The sequence below is a fragment of the Gymnoscopelus braueri genome (assembly GCF_963280865.1).
Source record: "Gymnoscopelus braueri genome assembly, chromosome: 19".
NCBI classification, from domain to species: domain Eukaryota; kingdom Metazoa; phylum Chordata; class Actinopteri; order Myctophiformes; family Myctophidae; genus Gymnoscopelus; species Gymnoscopelus braueri.
In genome coordinates, this window is record NC_137621.1 from 31284735 (window position 1) to 31301484 (window position 16750).

The window sequence follows — 16750 nt, forward strand, 5'->3', positions numbered from 1 at the left end:
GAGAGAGAGAGAGAGAGAGAGAGAGAGAGAGAGAGAGAATGAGAATGATATCACATCATTATAGACAAAGGGGAGTGGGAGGGGGATTGGATTATATCTTCAAATCATTTTGTTTAAAGACTGACAGAACACATCTTTTTTTATTCTGGTAGCTGCATGGTAGTAGCATAGTTATATAGTTCGTATTAAGTAGACTATGTACCACTCCATCACTGCCCATTGTGATGTTAGGTCACAGGCAGTGACTGACACAGTCTTGTAGCTGATGTCACTTGCACAGCCTGACTGACTGGCCATGCCAAGCACAGAGCAATATCATTGACCATTCTGTCAGCTAGGCTTACAGCAGCCAGTCAAAATGAGGTACAGTAGAAGTTATTTTCTTCTTGTCCTAAATAGTTGATTTTAGGAATTCAGAATATGATGTGTTTTGATTCGTGTTTTCAGCTGAACGTGTTTTACTGTTCAGCTGTTCATTTTGGGAAGTTAATAGCAAATATAGCTGGTTTTGTCCTTGTCATAGTGTTTTGTTTATTTATTTTGTGATGTACTGTACAGTAATGGGGTTATTTGGCTATTCTCAGTGCTAGTAAGACTACAACACATACAGTACTATATAGTACTGCCAGATTTTGGCTGAAATAATAATCCCATTAATTAGCTAAATATTGTGATGACCATTATTATTGAGAATGAATAATAATGTTTGATGATTTGTGGAATATAATTGTTTTATTACACTTTTTGTAGTTTATATATCCATTTTAAACCAATACAGTATGTATCTTCAACTACAGCGTGTCTCCTGTAATTAAATGTTTTATTATGCTTACTGTAAATCGCTCTGAATTAAGAGCGTCTGCTAAATGCATTAATTATAAATTGTAATATTGCTGATTAAACAAAATATGGTGAATTCATGTTGTAAAACTAAAACCAAGAAATACAACAGATGCAACCTCACAGGATAAATTGTGTGTCCGTACTGACATTCAACAGACACATAACTAAGAAAATGTACATCAATAAAATGTTACAGTAATTAATTACTGTGTTTGTCTCTTCCAGAGCTACAGCCGTCTCTTCCAGAGCTACAGCCATGTCTTCCAGCACAGCAACGAGTCGGATTCTGATAAAGGGTGGTAAGGTGGTGAATGATGACTGCACCCTCGAGGCTGACGTTTACATCGAGAACGGAATCATCCAGCAGGTGGGGAAGGAGATGATGATCCCGGGCGGGGCCAAGGTGATTGACGCCACAGGTAAATTGGTCATGCCAGGCGGCATCGATACCAGTGTGCACCTCGAAGAGAACTTCATGAATGCGACCACAGCGGATGACTACTACAGCGGCACCAAGGTAGGGAGACCCTGGCTGGAGGTCAACTTTGAAGGGATGTAAAAAAAAAAATAGGCATGAGAAAAGGACCTGAAAATACCTGAAAGTGAACATTTTATGTCTTATGAAAACAATACTACAGCAGCACAATGATAGGAAACATGTTGGAGATTGACTAGAAGAGTTGAATGCCATAAAAGGGCCATATATCATTTTGAATATCAAACTTCAACGGCTTGGTTGAATACTCGATTCTGATTGGCTCATCAAGGCTTTCTGCACTCTATTTCTGAATGAACACACTTCTGCCTCTGTTTATGTTGCTACGGAAGTGATGTCATGGAAATTATAGTTTTAATCTACAAGTGAGTTGCCAAGCTCACAAGAAAATTCCACACAAAGGGTAGAAAATACTGTATGTTGATGCAAGTTTACTTTATTGAGAGCCATCAAGAGAACAGGCCACCGCAATCAATCACACATGTTGTCAAATCCCGTTCTAACTTCTGTTGCTCATTATAGTACTTTAAACACATATACTGTATAGGCATAACTTAAAGGGGAGTATTCTCCCCTCATTAGTCAAAAAGACGCTGGCTATTATTTGGGAACACATGCAGGCCTGGAATTTCGTCATTTTAGGGTCAAGGCCACTTGGCCTTTGGTGTTGTAATTTTTTTGAGTGCACAAAGGCCAAATGCCAGGGCAGGAAGGCAATCAAATAAAACAAGATTTTAGTCCATTGAAAGAATTGATTGAATTTAATATGTAGACTATCTTACTATAAATAAATTATGGTACTTACAATCTGATCCATGCTCAGCCATGCACCAATCAAAGTTACTGGATTGGTTTAAGGATGGGGATTCAGTAGAATTCAGAATCTCAACAAAAGACACTGGTGTCTACATGACAAGAAAGAGACACTGGTGTCTACACATTGACAAGAAAGCGACAGAGGAGAAAGTGGCACAGTCCGCTGGGGCATTAAGGCCACTGTGGCCTCAGGGCATGCCATTTCTTTGAGGGGCACAAGGCCAAACTGAGGGGCAACGACGGCCATGGCCTTCATGGCTTCCCTGAAATTCCTGTTCTACATGCAAGGTTTGCAGTTTCTGTAACAGATGTTGTTTTCCGGGGTAGGGTTGTTAGCCCCAGGCCCAACCCCCAACCTGGAGGACCAGTGCGTCCCGGTTGGGCCTTAAGCCCCAACCGGGACGAAGAGGATAAGTAAAGTAAGTACATGCAAGGTTTCACAGTCCTTCCAGTGAACCTCCTTTTATCCGTCCTCCGTTTATGTTAGATGAATATGCTGTTCAAGATACAAAGAAGCACATGTGGTTGACTTAACATTGTATACTGCATAACATAGTTAGATAGGCAATTTAACTTGCATGATGCAACATCTTCGATCTCAGCAGAATCTTGCAAGCTAATAAAATAATAGGTAAGAAGAAAGCACTGAAGCAACTCGGACAATTGGAGCCTTTTCTTTAATGGAGCAGGGTGCAAGGAAAAATACATTTAAATTAATATTTTGGGTGAAAATATTGATTTCGTAGCTGTGTAATAATGTACAGTGAGGCTCTCATTATTGGGAAATAAATATCTTCAGGGTAGGGCTGTGTATCATGATATAGGGGTTAAGATTCAGTATATTGCAATATATCACAATACTGTAAGCAAGGCCATATATTAAATCTTTTAGAAATAAAATATTAGGTATACTTTTTTACATTTTGTGCAATCTGAATTATTGGAGAACTTTCCAGATGACATGTTTCATGTTGTGTGTGAAATGTGTGGGGTGACCAGAAAGGAAGCACTAGCACTGTTACCAGGGGGACACCATCCTGGACATCACACATTCTTCTGACACATAACTCTAAACCGTAGCTGTACAGGTGTTCATCAGGCAGTCTGTGATCTACCACGCCATGCTGGTTTACATATCGTTGCTGGCGGGCAGAAACCAGCTAACAAAATGTTTCCGCTTTTGCATTTTTCCCATAAATCAGTGCTATTGTATTGAACACCCTTTACGTCTGTGTGTTGATTAAAAAAATATTTAACCAATGAAAAGTATTAAAAAGCGCTTTGGACAAAACCAGCTAACTCCATTGGATCCTCAAACTTTCTGCTTAACCAGCTAAGTCCACCAAAGGGGGTGGAGTTAGCTGGTTTTGCTGACTCCAGGCTCCACCCCCTTTTGACCTCCAACCTCATTGTGAGCTTGGAGGTCCATTTAGCTGTTCTTATCAATAATGAACAAAACCTCCTAACTCCACTTTTTGTTTTGTTTTTGTCATTTCCTGAAAAATGAACATTTTGGAGTTAGCTGGTTTCTGCCCGACAGCAGAGATATCCATGTTCCTCAGCATCTCACCAAGCAGAATTGTCTAAATAGTATTAAAGGCACTGGAGAGAGAATTTGAAGAACACAATAGTCACGGTGTGCCCGCCCCGGCGCCCCATCCAGATGGGAGTTGGCCCATTGCAGTAGATAGCCAATAGCACCATCAGCACCCTTATGAGGCTGATAAGTCATTTGCAGTGGTTCCAGAGAAGGCTTCATGAGTCACCAGAGGTGAGCCAGCTCCAGTTGCTCTTGGTTTTCTTCATGACATAGGAGGTCAGCGGTCATTCAGGTCTTTGGGCCTTTCCTTCTTTGATACTGGAGCCAGACAGGATGTTTTCCACAACGATGGTCCCCTCTCCAGTCTCAGGTTCATGTTAAAAGGTCTTACGGCCCAGTCCTGGGGTTAGTGGTGTACCCCTAAGGATTTTCCCATATGTGATTTCCCCAGATCACTCCTCCTCACCCTGTCCATAGTAGTTTTGTTTTAACTACTTTCCTCCTGTAGCAGTCCTTGTTGCAAAAATGAACAGTCCTCCTCTGGGTACTGATATATTCAGTGATGTATTATTTGAGGCCAACAATGCTCTCCTTTGTCCATTTTCTTGTCACAGTCCTAATTGCAGGGGGCTGTCTGTCTCCAGACCACAGGGAGTATAAAACAATATGTTTATCAATATCACATGCACATATTAGTTGAGTCAGATCCCTTAAACTACCCAAAAGCAAGCGGTTGGTTATTGTTGGTGGTTTAGTGGGACAAGTCCATTCTCTCTGTCTTTGAGTAGCACAATAAAATGAGCAACATAGTTAAAATGAACATAATAATAGTAGAAACCAAGAACTAAATAAACACAAAATACTAAAATAGAAATAAATGTATTTTAAAAAAAATATTGTGATGTTATGTGGTATCTAACTGCTTGTAAATTCTATTGTTTGTCAGCATGATGTTGCAATTTGCTCTCGATGCTATAGCAAGCACAAGGCAACAACACTTCCAGACACACTAGAGTCAGCATGATGACTTACAAGGGCTACCCCCATTATTCTTCAGAGCCACAATGATGAGTCATGGTTCTGTAGCTCTCAGAAATGACAGAAGCTGGGAGCATAGTATTTATGTTTCAAGAGAGACACGTCAGGAGGGCCCATTCACTGGAATGAGGGCCGGTATACACTGGTGACAACAGAGGGTTACTATTCTCTACCTCTCCCCGCCCCTCATCCCTCGCTCTACCCTGCCCCTCTCCCCCTACAATCCTTTGCTGCCGCATATTCGACCAAGTCCGGAGACAAATACGGATCGGCTTCGGTTTCCATGGCTACAGGGGGGCTGCTGCGAAGCCCTTTTCACTTAACGCAATTGTGCTAGGAAACAATAGTTCTCAGACACCCCCCCCCCACCCCCACCCTTAGACACTACTCTACTCTCTAGGTCAGCTGACAGATGCTCAGTGAAGCATGCACTTATACACAAAATAGTTTATCCTTTATCTGAGCACTGCTTGGGTTATTAAGATATACTGTAGTTGGTACTGGGAGCAGTTAAGAATGATGTGGTGTACATCACAGGGCAGATGATTGCGGCTATAAAAGTGTCTTGATTACTCACCATTATAGGAAGTAGCTCTTTAACCACCGATAGATTTACAGGTTTACTATAGCAACCTCTCTGTACACACATGACATGGGGCTGCGCTGACAATTTTGATACACCCAAGAGCTTCACATTCACAATTCAACAGAATACAGGGCCTAATAATAAAAAGGTATTTTAGCTATTTTAGAGATTTTGAAAGATTTGCCCCTGACATGGCCAAAATAGGGACATCAGGTTGAAAGTTGTTAAAAGGTGAAAATCGAAGAAAACCGTAGGAATGTTTTACTCCATAAATTCCTAAAAAGCATAGCCTAACTTGTCGAGTAATTCAGTAGTTGAGATTTATGGCTTTGGATTGAGATTTATGGCTTTGGATTTTTGCCAGGTCTTTTTCTCCTGTACACCTTCTCCACCCACTTTCTCTGATAGGGCTGAAACCTTGCTCAAATTTGGATTTATACATCCTTGATATGTTATAGATGACTGACATCCTAGATGACTGACATCACAGGCTGCACAAATGAAGTCCGAGACCCACATTGGAGCCACGCTGTTCCCACGTGGATCCAGAGATCCACGTTTTCAATTTTTCTTCCAGTTCAGTTTTGATCTTTCAGTTTAGAACACAAAAGAATAAGGCATAACAAGTGAGACATTTTCACACAAATGTGGACAATAGTAGACACACCGTAATGTGCCCAAATGTCTGAATGTTACTGTATGTGTATGTTTCCTCTAGGCTGCTCTGGCTGGTGGCACCACTATGGTAATAGGACATGTGCTACCAGAGAAGAATGAGTCTTTGCTGGAGGCGTATGACAAGTGCCGCAGCATGGCAGACCCTAAAGCCTGCTGTGACTACGCTCTGCATGTGGGAGTTACTTGGTGGGGACCCAAGGTATTGTCACACCACACATCCCCCATCAGACATATCATAGATTTCTCCCTAGAAACAAGAATCAGAACTCATACAGTGTAAATGTAACTAGTGTGAACAAATGGACACTAAAGGGTCACTCTCAGAGTTAAATTAATACCCGGGATCCTACAGTACAGATTGTTTTTGTTTTACAAAGTATATTTGCATATATAAGGAATTTGGCATACTGAAATATGTACCCACCAAATCATGTACAATTACAGTATGTAGAATTAAGTTATAGAAGTATTATACTGCAGGGCTTTTGGCGGCACACACACACACACACACACACACACACACACACACACACACACACACACACACACACACACACACACACACACACACACAAACCTGCCTTGTTCTGACAGTACAGTACACTAGATACTGAGGGAAGTGGATTGTATTACTCATTCACTTTCTCATCTTGCAGGTGCGGGCTGAGATGGAGAAGCTGGTGAGAGAGAAAGGAGTGAATTCCTTCCAGATGTTCATGGCCTATAAGGATACGTACATGCTGAGGGACAGTGAACTCTATCAGGTGCTCCAAAACTGTAAAGACATTGGAGCCATAGCCAGGGTTCATGCTGAAAATGGAGAACTGGTGGCAGAGGTAGGTAGCAATAATTTCATTTCACCCATTTTCAACCTATCTTCATACAATTGGTCCTCACTAATGCTCATGATAAAATGGCACAATTTCTTTCTCTACTCGGTCTGTGTCTCATAGGAGGGCTGTGGACTCTTCAGAAACACACCTACCAGTGAAATCATCATTAGGCAGTTGTTGTTGTTTTTTTACTCAATTTCACATTTTTAGCTTGGATTCCCAATCGATGATGTCACTGGTAGGTGGATTTCTGAACTGTCCACAGCCCTCCTCTGAGACACAGACGGGGTAGACAAAAATGGTACCATATTATTATGAGCATTAGTGAGGACCAATTATATGAAGATAGGTTGAAAATGGGTGAAGCCGTCCTTTAACATCTTTTATTCTCCGAATATGTGCCACTTTTCTTTTAATTAAGTATAAACAAAATGTATATACTGTATTGAGTAAAGAAAATTAAGACAATATACCTCATTAAGTAAATGTTTGCGGAAGCACAGTGAAACCCTCCGTGATTAGCAACCATCAGGGGATTGATCATACTGGAGATAAATATTCTGTGACTACTTGAAAAGGTAAGAAAATCTAAAGAATCGCTGGCAGTCAGGGCTTTATTTATTTATTTACTCTGGCAGTGGAAGAGTTAAACAGTATTGTATCAATTGAATTAGTGGACATTATATAGGTTTTGATTTATGACTTTCTTTTGTCTATTTCCAGGGTGCAAAGGAAGCATTGGACTTAGGAATCAGCGGTCCAGAGGGCATTGAAGTCAGTAGACCTGAAGAGGTGAGAGGCTTATTCATATTTAGATTATTTCTGATTATCAAGACTTTTACTACACTTTCTAAGTAACCAAACACAGAAGAGAAAAGAGAAAAAAACGTGGTATAGAAACACATTGTCACACCTAAACCTAACACACGTCAACATCTAACATAACCATTATTAATAGCTGGAGCTGTGTTTCTTGCATTAGTACTGTACCAAGGTCAGTCTAACGCTTGATGACTTTTATCCTTTAGATGTCAGCAAACTCAAAAGACCCGATATGCTGCATGATCACATCACAATGTTCTTTCCTTTAACAGTTGGAAGCAGAGGCAGCCCACAGGGCAATTACCATTGCCAACAGGGTGAGAACAATCTCTAGCACATTAATAGAAGCCCATAATAAAAGACAAAGCATAACATATCCTCACAACTTATATGTACTTTTTTGTTTTAGGCCCATTGTCCCATCTACCTGGTTAATGTGTCCAGTATGTCTGCTGGAGATGTTGTGGCCACAGCCAAGATGCAGGGTAAGGCTAACGTATTTAACTATTTAAATATTTCCATGCATACTTATTTCATTCTTACAGATATGAAAAAAACATCATGTTGTACAATTAAACATATTAGTCATCTTATATCAATATATAAGAATTGTCTTGGACAGTAAAACCACTTTTGAATGCGATGTTGATTAACTTAACAGGTAGTAATTTATTTGTAAAATAGATGTGATAAGTGTTAATTTAGATATTGAGTGTGTTTGCACCTTTTTGCACCATCTGATGCACTGGTCACCCACACCATGTATTTCTAGAATATTGTATCATGTGCTGTGATCTATCGACAGGTAAGGTTGTTCATGGGGAAACAACCACAGCGCATGCTGTGCTGAACGGTTTACAGTACTATCATCAGGACTGGGCCCACGCTGCTGCCTATGTGACTGTACCTCCCCTCCGTCTGGATCCAAACACACCAAATTTTCTAATGAGCTTGCTAGGAAGGTAAGCAAAGGCAGAGATTACTGAACGACAGAACATGCCATACCAGATACAATGAGTATTGGAAGTAGGGTTTAGACGTATCCAGTTCCATTGGGTGGGGGTGATATCCCCCCCACTTCTGGGACAAAGAAAAAATAAAAATAGAAAACCTCGGGTGGAAAACGGAACGCTCGTCCTAAAACACACTGACCCGGGGCGAGGGTGTTTTAGGACGACGGTTCTTGTTATCCATTTCTGAATGGAGAGGTGCGCGATGGAGAGACGTTTCCTTTTTGCCACACATCTACACTTCATGGAGTACATTTTTTTGTACCGAATTAACCGAATTAAAGTAAGAAAAACCCGAAATCAAATGCTCTCTGCGTCCCTGCTCTCACCCCTCCTCTCTCCACAGTGACACCCTAAATGTTGTGGCGTCAGACCACCGGCCCTTCACCATTAAACAGAAGTCCATGGGCAAGGACGACTTCACAAAGATCCCCCATGGGCTCCCAGGCATCCAGGACCGCATGAGCGTCATCTGGGAGAGAGGAGTGGTATGTGTAAACCTTTTGTTCTCCCTTAGATGTGAGAAAACAAACTCCTCAAAAAATGTCCAACATAGCTGAATGGTTAGGGTGCATACAACATGGGACCAAAAAGCCTTCTTCAGCATGTCCCCAGTTCCAAGGAAGAACCTCCACCCGACATTTTTTAATTCGGCCTCATGGTGGCCCTATAACAGGTCACTTCACATTTTGGCCTAGAACTCTTTAACCATAGGATGTACAATCACATTTTATTTCCCTGGATTCGGGGGCTCATGACGCAACTCCACATATAGGCTCTACCTACTTACGCCTGAGAAGATTTTCTGACATTTTGCGTTGTTCTTCAAAACATACTTTTTGCTAGTACTCACACAGATTGTGTCCAAAACTAACACAAATTGGTACACATTATCTCTGTAGTAATGTGATCAAGATTTTTCTGATTGGCTGCAATTGGCTTTCAAAGTTTGCAGGAGGGGCCCGTTTCACACAAAATGCCACCGATCACGAACACAGTGTCCCATTTGCTCCAAATCTGAATCATACATTTAGGGGCCTCTAAACAACACAGAGCAAAAAGTGCACTTACCCCCCAGAAATAAATCGCTGCACCCCATGACACAGCATTGGGTAAACTGCGCTTTTCTAGTTGTCTCTATAAGAATCCCTTGGGGATACCTAGGCCCTCAGCCAATTATCATGTGTACCGTTTAGCCACAGACCTTGGTATCATGTGTTCAAATCCAGCTCATGGTTGCTCAGTGTTGTGTGTCCCTCGATCATTCCTTCCCGTCTTGCTACTGTGCTGCATAAAAACAAAAATGTCTCAAACTAACTTTTCCATCTGTGACCACGCAGCTAGTGTAAACCACTCAATCGATCGTCCCTAAATCTTCATGCGCAAACCAAGAGCCAGTTGCAGCTTTTCACGTATTATGTGCCTGTTTTTAAGAGGTTAACCCCGTCATGTGCCCTAGGTCGGAGGCAAGATGGATGAGAACCGGTTTGTAGCAGTCACAAGCTCGAATGCAGCAAAGATCTACAACCTATACCCCAGGAAGGGCAGGATAATTGCCGGGGCAGACGCTGATGTGGTGGTCTGGGACCCCGAGGGATCTAAGTATGGAACTCTATCCATCCCTGAATCGACAATCTTGTCTCTCTGCTGTAGGATCTATCATATATCATGTTTTCTTGTGTAATACACTTCAGTGAAGAGAGTAATATATTTTTTACCAGTTGTTATAGTTTGAGATTCCTGTAATTTACATATTTTATTGCTTTTAAATTTCAAGATATAGCCCAAGACATATTTTTACTATTGGCCTATACCTAGAGTATGGTTCTAGTCTTACTTTAAATTGTTTTAATCTTTAGTTATCTAAATTAATCCTGTTCTCTACAGGACCATCTCAGTGGAAAACCAGTTCCAAGGGGGAGATGTGAACCTGTATGAAGGACTCCGTTGCCATGGTGTACCCCTAGTTACCATTAGCCGTGGCCGGCTGGTTTATGAAAATGGCATCTTCACGTGTGCAGAGGGCTCCGGAAAGTTCTACCCACTCAGAACCTTCCCAGACTACCTTTACAAGAAGATGGTCCAGAGGGAAAAGGTACAGTATCATCAGATATACATCTGCAGGCATCCTTAGTGAATACAGACACATTTACGGTATATTGTAGACATTAGGTGCAGTGTAACTTAACCCATTAAGACCTGAGGCCGATTCTAAAAATGTCTTCTAAATCCTAACAGTTTTATGAAAAGCGTATGTTGCTATATCAGTGGTGCTCAAACTTTTTCATGTGAAAGACCCCCAAAATTATACGCATTTGGCCGCCGATTTCCATCTCAAAATATTTTGTTCCAGGGACCTTGAGTTAAAAATGTTTGCTTTTTCAAAGCTTTAAAAATAAACATATATATATTTTCAGATTTGCACACATTTTCAAGATTTTTCAAAAATAGCAGATCTACAAGGTGATTGCGCTGCATGAAGTGACACGCTATGAGCTTGTATATCTGCTATTTTTGTATGGCCAACCAATCAATGTGCTATATATATAGCTAAAATCTAAGATGCTTTCCCGGATTGAATGAGTTGATAACAGTTTTTCTGAAAAAAGTAACCTATCAACGATAGCACAGTTGCTGCCTGACACTGATGTGCACGCGTGCGTGCGTGGGTGCGTGTCACTCACCTCTGTACATCTGTGTGTGTGATCCATCAGTGCCAGGTTCAGACTGTAAAAGCTGTGGAACGAGAGCCCTACACAGGTGATGTTGTTCCAGTGACCAACTCAGGAAAGAAGGACTTTGGGGCTTCAGACCTGGACACACCCACACGCCCCTGTACCAGGCATGGGGGGGTGAGAGACCTCCATGGGTCCGGCTTTAGTCTTTCTGGTAAGGCGTAATACATAACCAGAAACTCCCCATGTCCTAATATACACTGTCAACAAGCTGTTCACAATACATTTTGGAGATGTCCTTCCATTAAAATTACGGATTTTTTTTACATAAATAGCTGATCTTTTCACAACACACAGTGTCTCCGGCACCTTAACAGTGTAGGTCCGTAGGAGATGAGCAAGCCTCTTAAAAACCTGGTAGCAATCAGAACAATTGCTTGCAGGTGTTGCTTGCTGCACCTCAGCAGCAACAACCCCTGTTGTAGCTGCTGCTTACAGCTGACACCCAAATCATACACCGCTGCCACACTCATGCACCAATCTATTAGTGCAAACTATAGATGTATTATTCTATTGTCAAATAATTTAAAATCCCATTTCCTATTTGTACATGTTTCTGTGAAAGAAATAAGGAACTAAGGAGGAGTAAACATGATGAACAACCAACTTTGGAAAGCTATCCAAAGTGATGAAGTTGGGGAATTGGGGAATGTTTGAAGTTTTAACAGACGTTGAAAACAGTACTTTTACAACTTGCCTTACAACTATCTGATTTCACTGAGCTTCTACTGGGTCTCCTACTGACCGATGACCCAGTCATCAAATTATTGGCTCAGGAATGCTAAATGACTGTAATGTAATGAATGCCACAAAAACAACATGAATTCAAGGCTTCGTGGGGAGTGTAATTAATAGAAAATAAGTAATTGTTTGGGTGAACTACTCCTTTAAGCAGTAACAGCAGTGTTAATTCATCCATTTTGAACACTGAATAGTCTCGCTTAGCCAGACAATCAGAGTTCTCCACCTACGTCTTTGGACATCCAAATTCAATGAATTGGCTCAAACTGGGTGGAAACGATTAAGAAATTTGAAAAAAAAAAAAACATAATTGCTGGGGCACCGATAGCTTGCTTGTTAAGGCGAGTACCATATACGCTCTGATGCAGCCTGACAGTGAGTCCCAGGTTTGATTCCCAAGCCCGGCGGACCCTTGCTACACGTCGCTCCTCGACTCTTTGTAATTTAGGGGTGCCGTGGATAAAAACATTATGTACAGGGATGCCCTGAGCCCAGGGTGGCACCTGTCATTGGGGGTGTTGAACGGGAAGAGTAGGACAGAGGTACTGTGTCCTCCTGTTGCAGACTTCTCACTGGCAGGTGAGGCAACACAGAAATTTGTAGGGAGGGATAATCGTCATAATAACAAAATGCTGTGTGTACGTGTGCGTGTGAGCATGTGTGTATCGTGTGTGTGTATCGTATGTGTGGTGGGGGGTGTTTGATTTTACACCATTATCTTAATTTTTTTATTGCATGCTTTGGTGCCGTTGACTCTTCGGGCGCTTTCACACTCAGGTCCCGGGTGCGCATTCCAGACCGCTTGGCTAGTGTGAATGTAGCGAATCGACCCGCGAAACGGATCACCGTTCCGTTCCCGAAACCACCTCGGGAGGCAGTCTCGGATCCGAATCATGCGTTTTCGGGTACGGTAGCTGCAATGTGAAAGCAAGCGTACCGTTAGACGGAAGTGGCCCGCTATTTGGAATAGGTGACGGTATATAAACTCGACAAAAACAGCCAACAAAAACACAGCTCTTCTAGCCGGTGCTACTGAATGAATGAAAACGCCCCAGAATGCATTGCGCACTTAAAGGGCTGGTGCATATTAAAGTGGAACATAACAATTGAAATAATAATAAACTTATATGGGAGCCTTTCTAACAATTTTACTCATTCAATTCTGAACCGATTCTTAAAATTTAAAATTCTCTATTAGCTGTGAAGGGCCTTCTTTCATGTCTATCAGTCATGAAACATTGGCGGGTCTCCATCGCGCATTTCAGGTGCGCGAGCAGCGCATATAGTATATCTTGTGGGTATCTTGTGGAGTTTCAGCTACTATGCATCCCAGAAATATATAGCTTATAAGGCTTTGTAATTTGAAATTTGTAAGTAAATATGGTAACTCATTTAGATGTAGGCCTACGTAGGTTTATAGTTTCCCAAGGACTATAGCCGTTTCACTCATGATGCAATTTCTCCTGAATGCACAGTAGTTTATCCCTTCTAAATAGCTTATGTGAGCATAATAAAGAATAGCAGAATAATACATTAAATTACTATCCAAAATACATTATAATGAGCATTATGAGGACCAGTTATATGAAGATAATATATAATATAATATTATAATGAGCATAATGAAGAATAGCAGAATAATTACTCTCCAAAATAAATGAGAAGTTTCTTTTTATTAATTCTACAGTTTCACACACAAACGTGGGCTACAAAAACGAAACATCTCTGTGCTTTATTGTCATAAATTGCACTCTTCTACCATATGAATCTGTCATTCATAATTATTGATGTAATTCACATGTATGTCTGTATTTGTTTGTTTGTTGATGTGGGCAACGAGACCAAAGTTATTTTGGTCTCATTTTAGTTTGTTTAAATGTGTTTTCTTTATTGCTTGTCAGAATTAACTTACTTGTTAACTATGGTAGGCTATTCCCTTATGCTTAAAAAAAAACGTGTATCTTTTATTTGACCTTTTCTCCAATTGTAGCATAAAATAAGGTAACTCATGTTTTGAAAAGTGCTATATAAATAAAGTTATTGTTTTATTATTATGTAGCCTACTTAAACCCTCTATTCTCAGTAAAAACGGACCTACTTTTCTTGGACGCTTTTATCTGTCAACACCAAATCTCTCTGTCAAAAATAGCAGATCTACAAGCTCACAACGTGTCGCGCGTTGTGAGCTTGTAGATTGGCTATTTTTGGCTTATGTTCCCCCCATGCTGGGGTTCATGTGGTTAATACTATTCATAATAATGTAATGGTGTTTTAATTTTGTCAAGGCACCTTGAAATAAAATATTAATATTATCCAGTGATATAAAAACATTAGCTAATGTTTTCATATCACTGGATAATATTAATATTTTATATTGCACGTGCATGATGTTTTCATGATGAGTAGTGTTATTCAGTTCTCACCGCAACTCCGCCCCCTTGCTTTCAACATATTTAAACGCATATTTGTGCGAGACCAGCACAAACATTGTCGCATAGTTGATGACGTCTGTGTCCACAGGGGAAACACTATGTGCATGCCGCCACCTGTAGGATCGGGGGTGTATATGCATGTGTTCTGTGGTGCGATAGGATCTATGCCCAATGTGAATGCAGGCCACTGAGGCCAGCATTCGAATTGGGAAACGTTTTCAATGAAAACGGATCCAGTGAGAAACGGCCCTTCTAGAGATAATGCCTTGGTACGGGTGAGATGGTACCTTTTAGGAAGCAAGTAATGTAATGCCCCAACATCTGCAGTAGATTTGTATCCAAAGTTTTACTTAACCTTGGAGACTAACACAGTCCCATTACCCATTCTTTGTCAGGCTCCCAACTTGATGACAAGCTTCCAAAGAGATCCTCAGCTAGGATTCTGGCTCCTCCCGGGGGGCGGTCCAGCGGCATCTGGTAACCATGGTAACCGATGGAGGTTCCACAAAGCAGAGCACGAAGCCGGAAGGAAATGTCATACGGCCCAGCAAGAAAACCTGAGGAGGGGGGTTAAGGTCACATTTACTTTGGATTCAACACAGTTATTTAGGGCAGGGTCAGTGGAACATTATACTGTAATACTGTATGTGTTAGCCAAGAATACTGACTAAATGGATAAACATAACAAACTTCAGTTCAATGTTAACCAAATGACAGCAGCAGATAACAGGTAGTTAATTTGGCCACTGGATCAGATTAGTCGAAGTACTTTATACTGTAACTTACTAATAGTTTTAGGGATATGAGAGCGAGTTGGTTTCTGCATTATGATTGTTTTACCTCACTGTTAAATACGACTTTGCACTTGTATCATGTACTACTTAGCTGCCTTTTTTTTTTACATGATTTATTGTGTCACAAATGGAGTCTTTCTACTGCAAGCCATTGTGAAATACATGTCATAAGTCACTACAAAGGAACTGACATGACTTTAATATGGCATCACTAAATACAAAACATATGGTTATAATTGACCAGCTGTTGAAAAGCTTTTGAATACAGGCTGGAATTTCTTTTTTTATATGTCTATTTATTTATTTTACTATGTCGTATTGCTCTTCCAGAATATTGTATTTAGCAATCTTTAAATAAGTAATGATGTCTAAGTACAGTAACTTAACCGTTTCAAAATAGCATTCCAAAACATGTTTACAACATTGTGCACATTCTAGCATTATTCTTCATTACCCACACCACATGTTAATGAGTCTATGGTGTCCATGCTAATACATACTGTATAAGCACTTAGTCATACAGTAGCCTATGTTGTGGCATAGCCATAACTCACAATTTCAACACTGGAATTATGCAGCATTCCCAGGTAAAAATGCTAGTAATGGTAGTAATTTTCCACTGTAAGGAAAACTCACACCACCCACAAACTGCCTTTATCTCACCATAGTAATCATCTCACACTCCACACACATATACTGTACTGTACCACCCCATCGACCAGTCAGCATAGATCATGTTGACAACTGTCATATTGTTTAGACAGAGCATTCTTTTTTGCAATTTTTATGTTCCTCTGGTCTTGCACTGAAATAACAGGGTACAATTGTTCCCTCTGACTGTTGTGCTTACTTCCTGGCACTTTCCAATGTAACCTATACCACCACTGTGATGCATACAGAGGGCGAATTGATCCTCTTGGTCTGTTGTTTCTTTGCAACTTTTACAGTTTAGATAAATAAATGTCATGTTTTCAGGGGATCAAATGCCTTCATATGCCACGTACAGCTCAGTGCCACAACAGGAAGTAATGCTTATTAAGCATCTTCAGAGAAAAAGCACTGAATCTATGAATTATTATCATCTCCCATTTGATGATGATTTTTGTTTTGAATGAAAAGTATTTGTATTTGATTTGTATTACTTTGTCATAAATTGTTGTTCACTGGTACTGCATAATACACAAGGTACAAATAAAAGATAGTGAACTTATTTTGTATGACACCTAAACATTTGGTCTTTCACCTGGACATTGTAATAATAATTCCAATATCCATAGTAATGTCACGGTGTGTGTTTTTTTAGGCCAGAGATGGCAACTATAGTGGCTCAATAAAATACATTAAATCAACTCAAAAACACACTTGTGTATATTATCTAGTTAGATA

General features: G+C 40.6%; 1 protein-coding gene across 1 annotated transcript; it reads left to right on the plus strand.

The window, feature by feature from the left end:
- Positions 1-1099: 1099 nt before the first annotated feature.
- Positions 1100-15051, plus strand: dpysl5a (dihydropyrimidinase like 5a; the record flags this gene model as incomplete). The annotated part of the gene is made up of 12 exons (XM_080413629.1): positions 1100-1360; positions 6038-6196; positions 6654-6833; positions 7554-7622; positions 7925-7969; positions 8062-8137; positions 8458-8614; positions 9009-9150; positions 10122-10264; positions 10550-10757; positions 11383-11551; positions 14966-15051. 12 exons carry the CDS (start codon positions 1100-1102, stop codon positions 15049-15051), a joined length of 1695 nt encoding a protein of 564 aa, XP_080269755.1.
- Positions 15052-16750: the final 1699 nt, after the last annotated feature.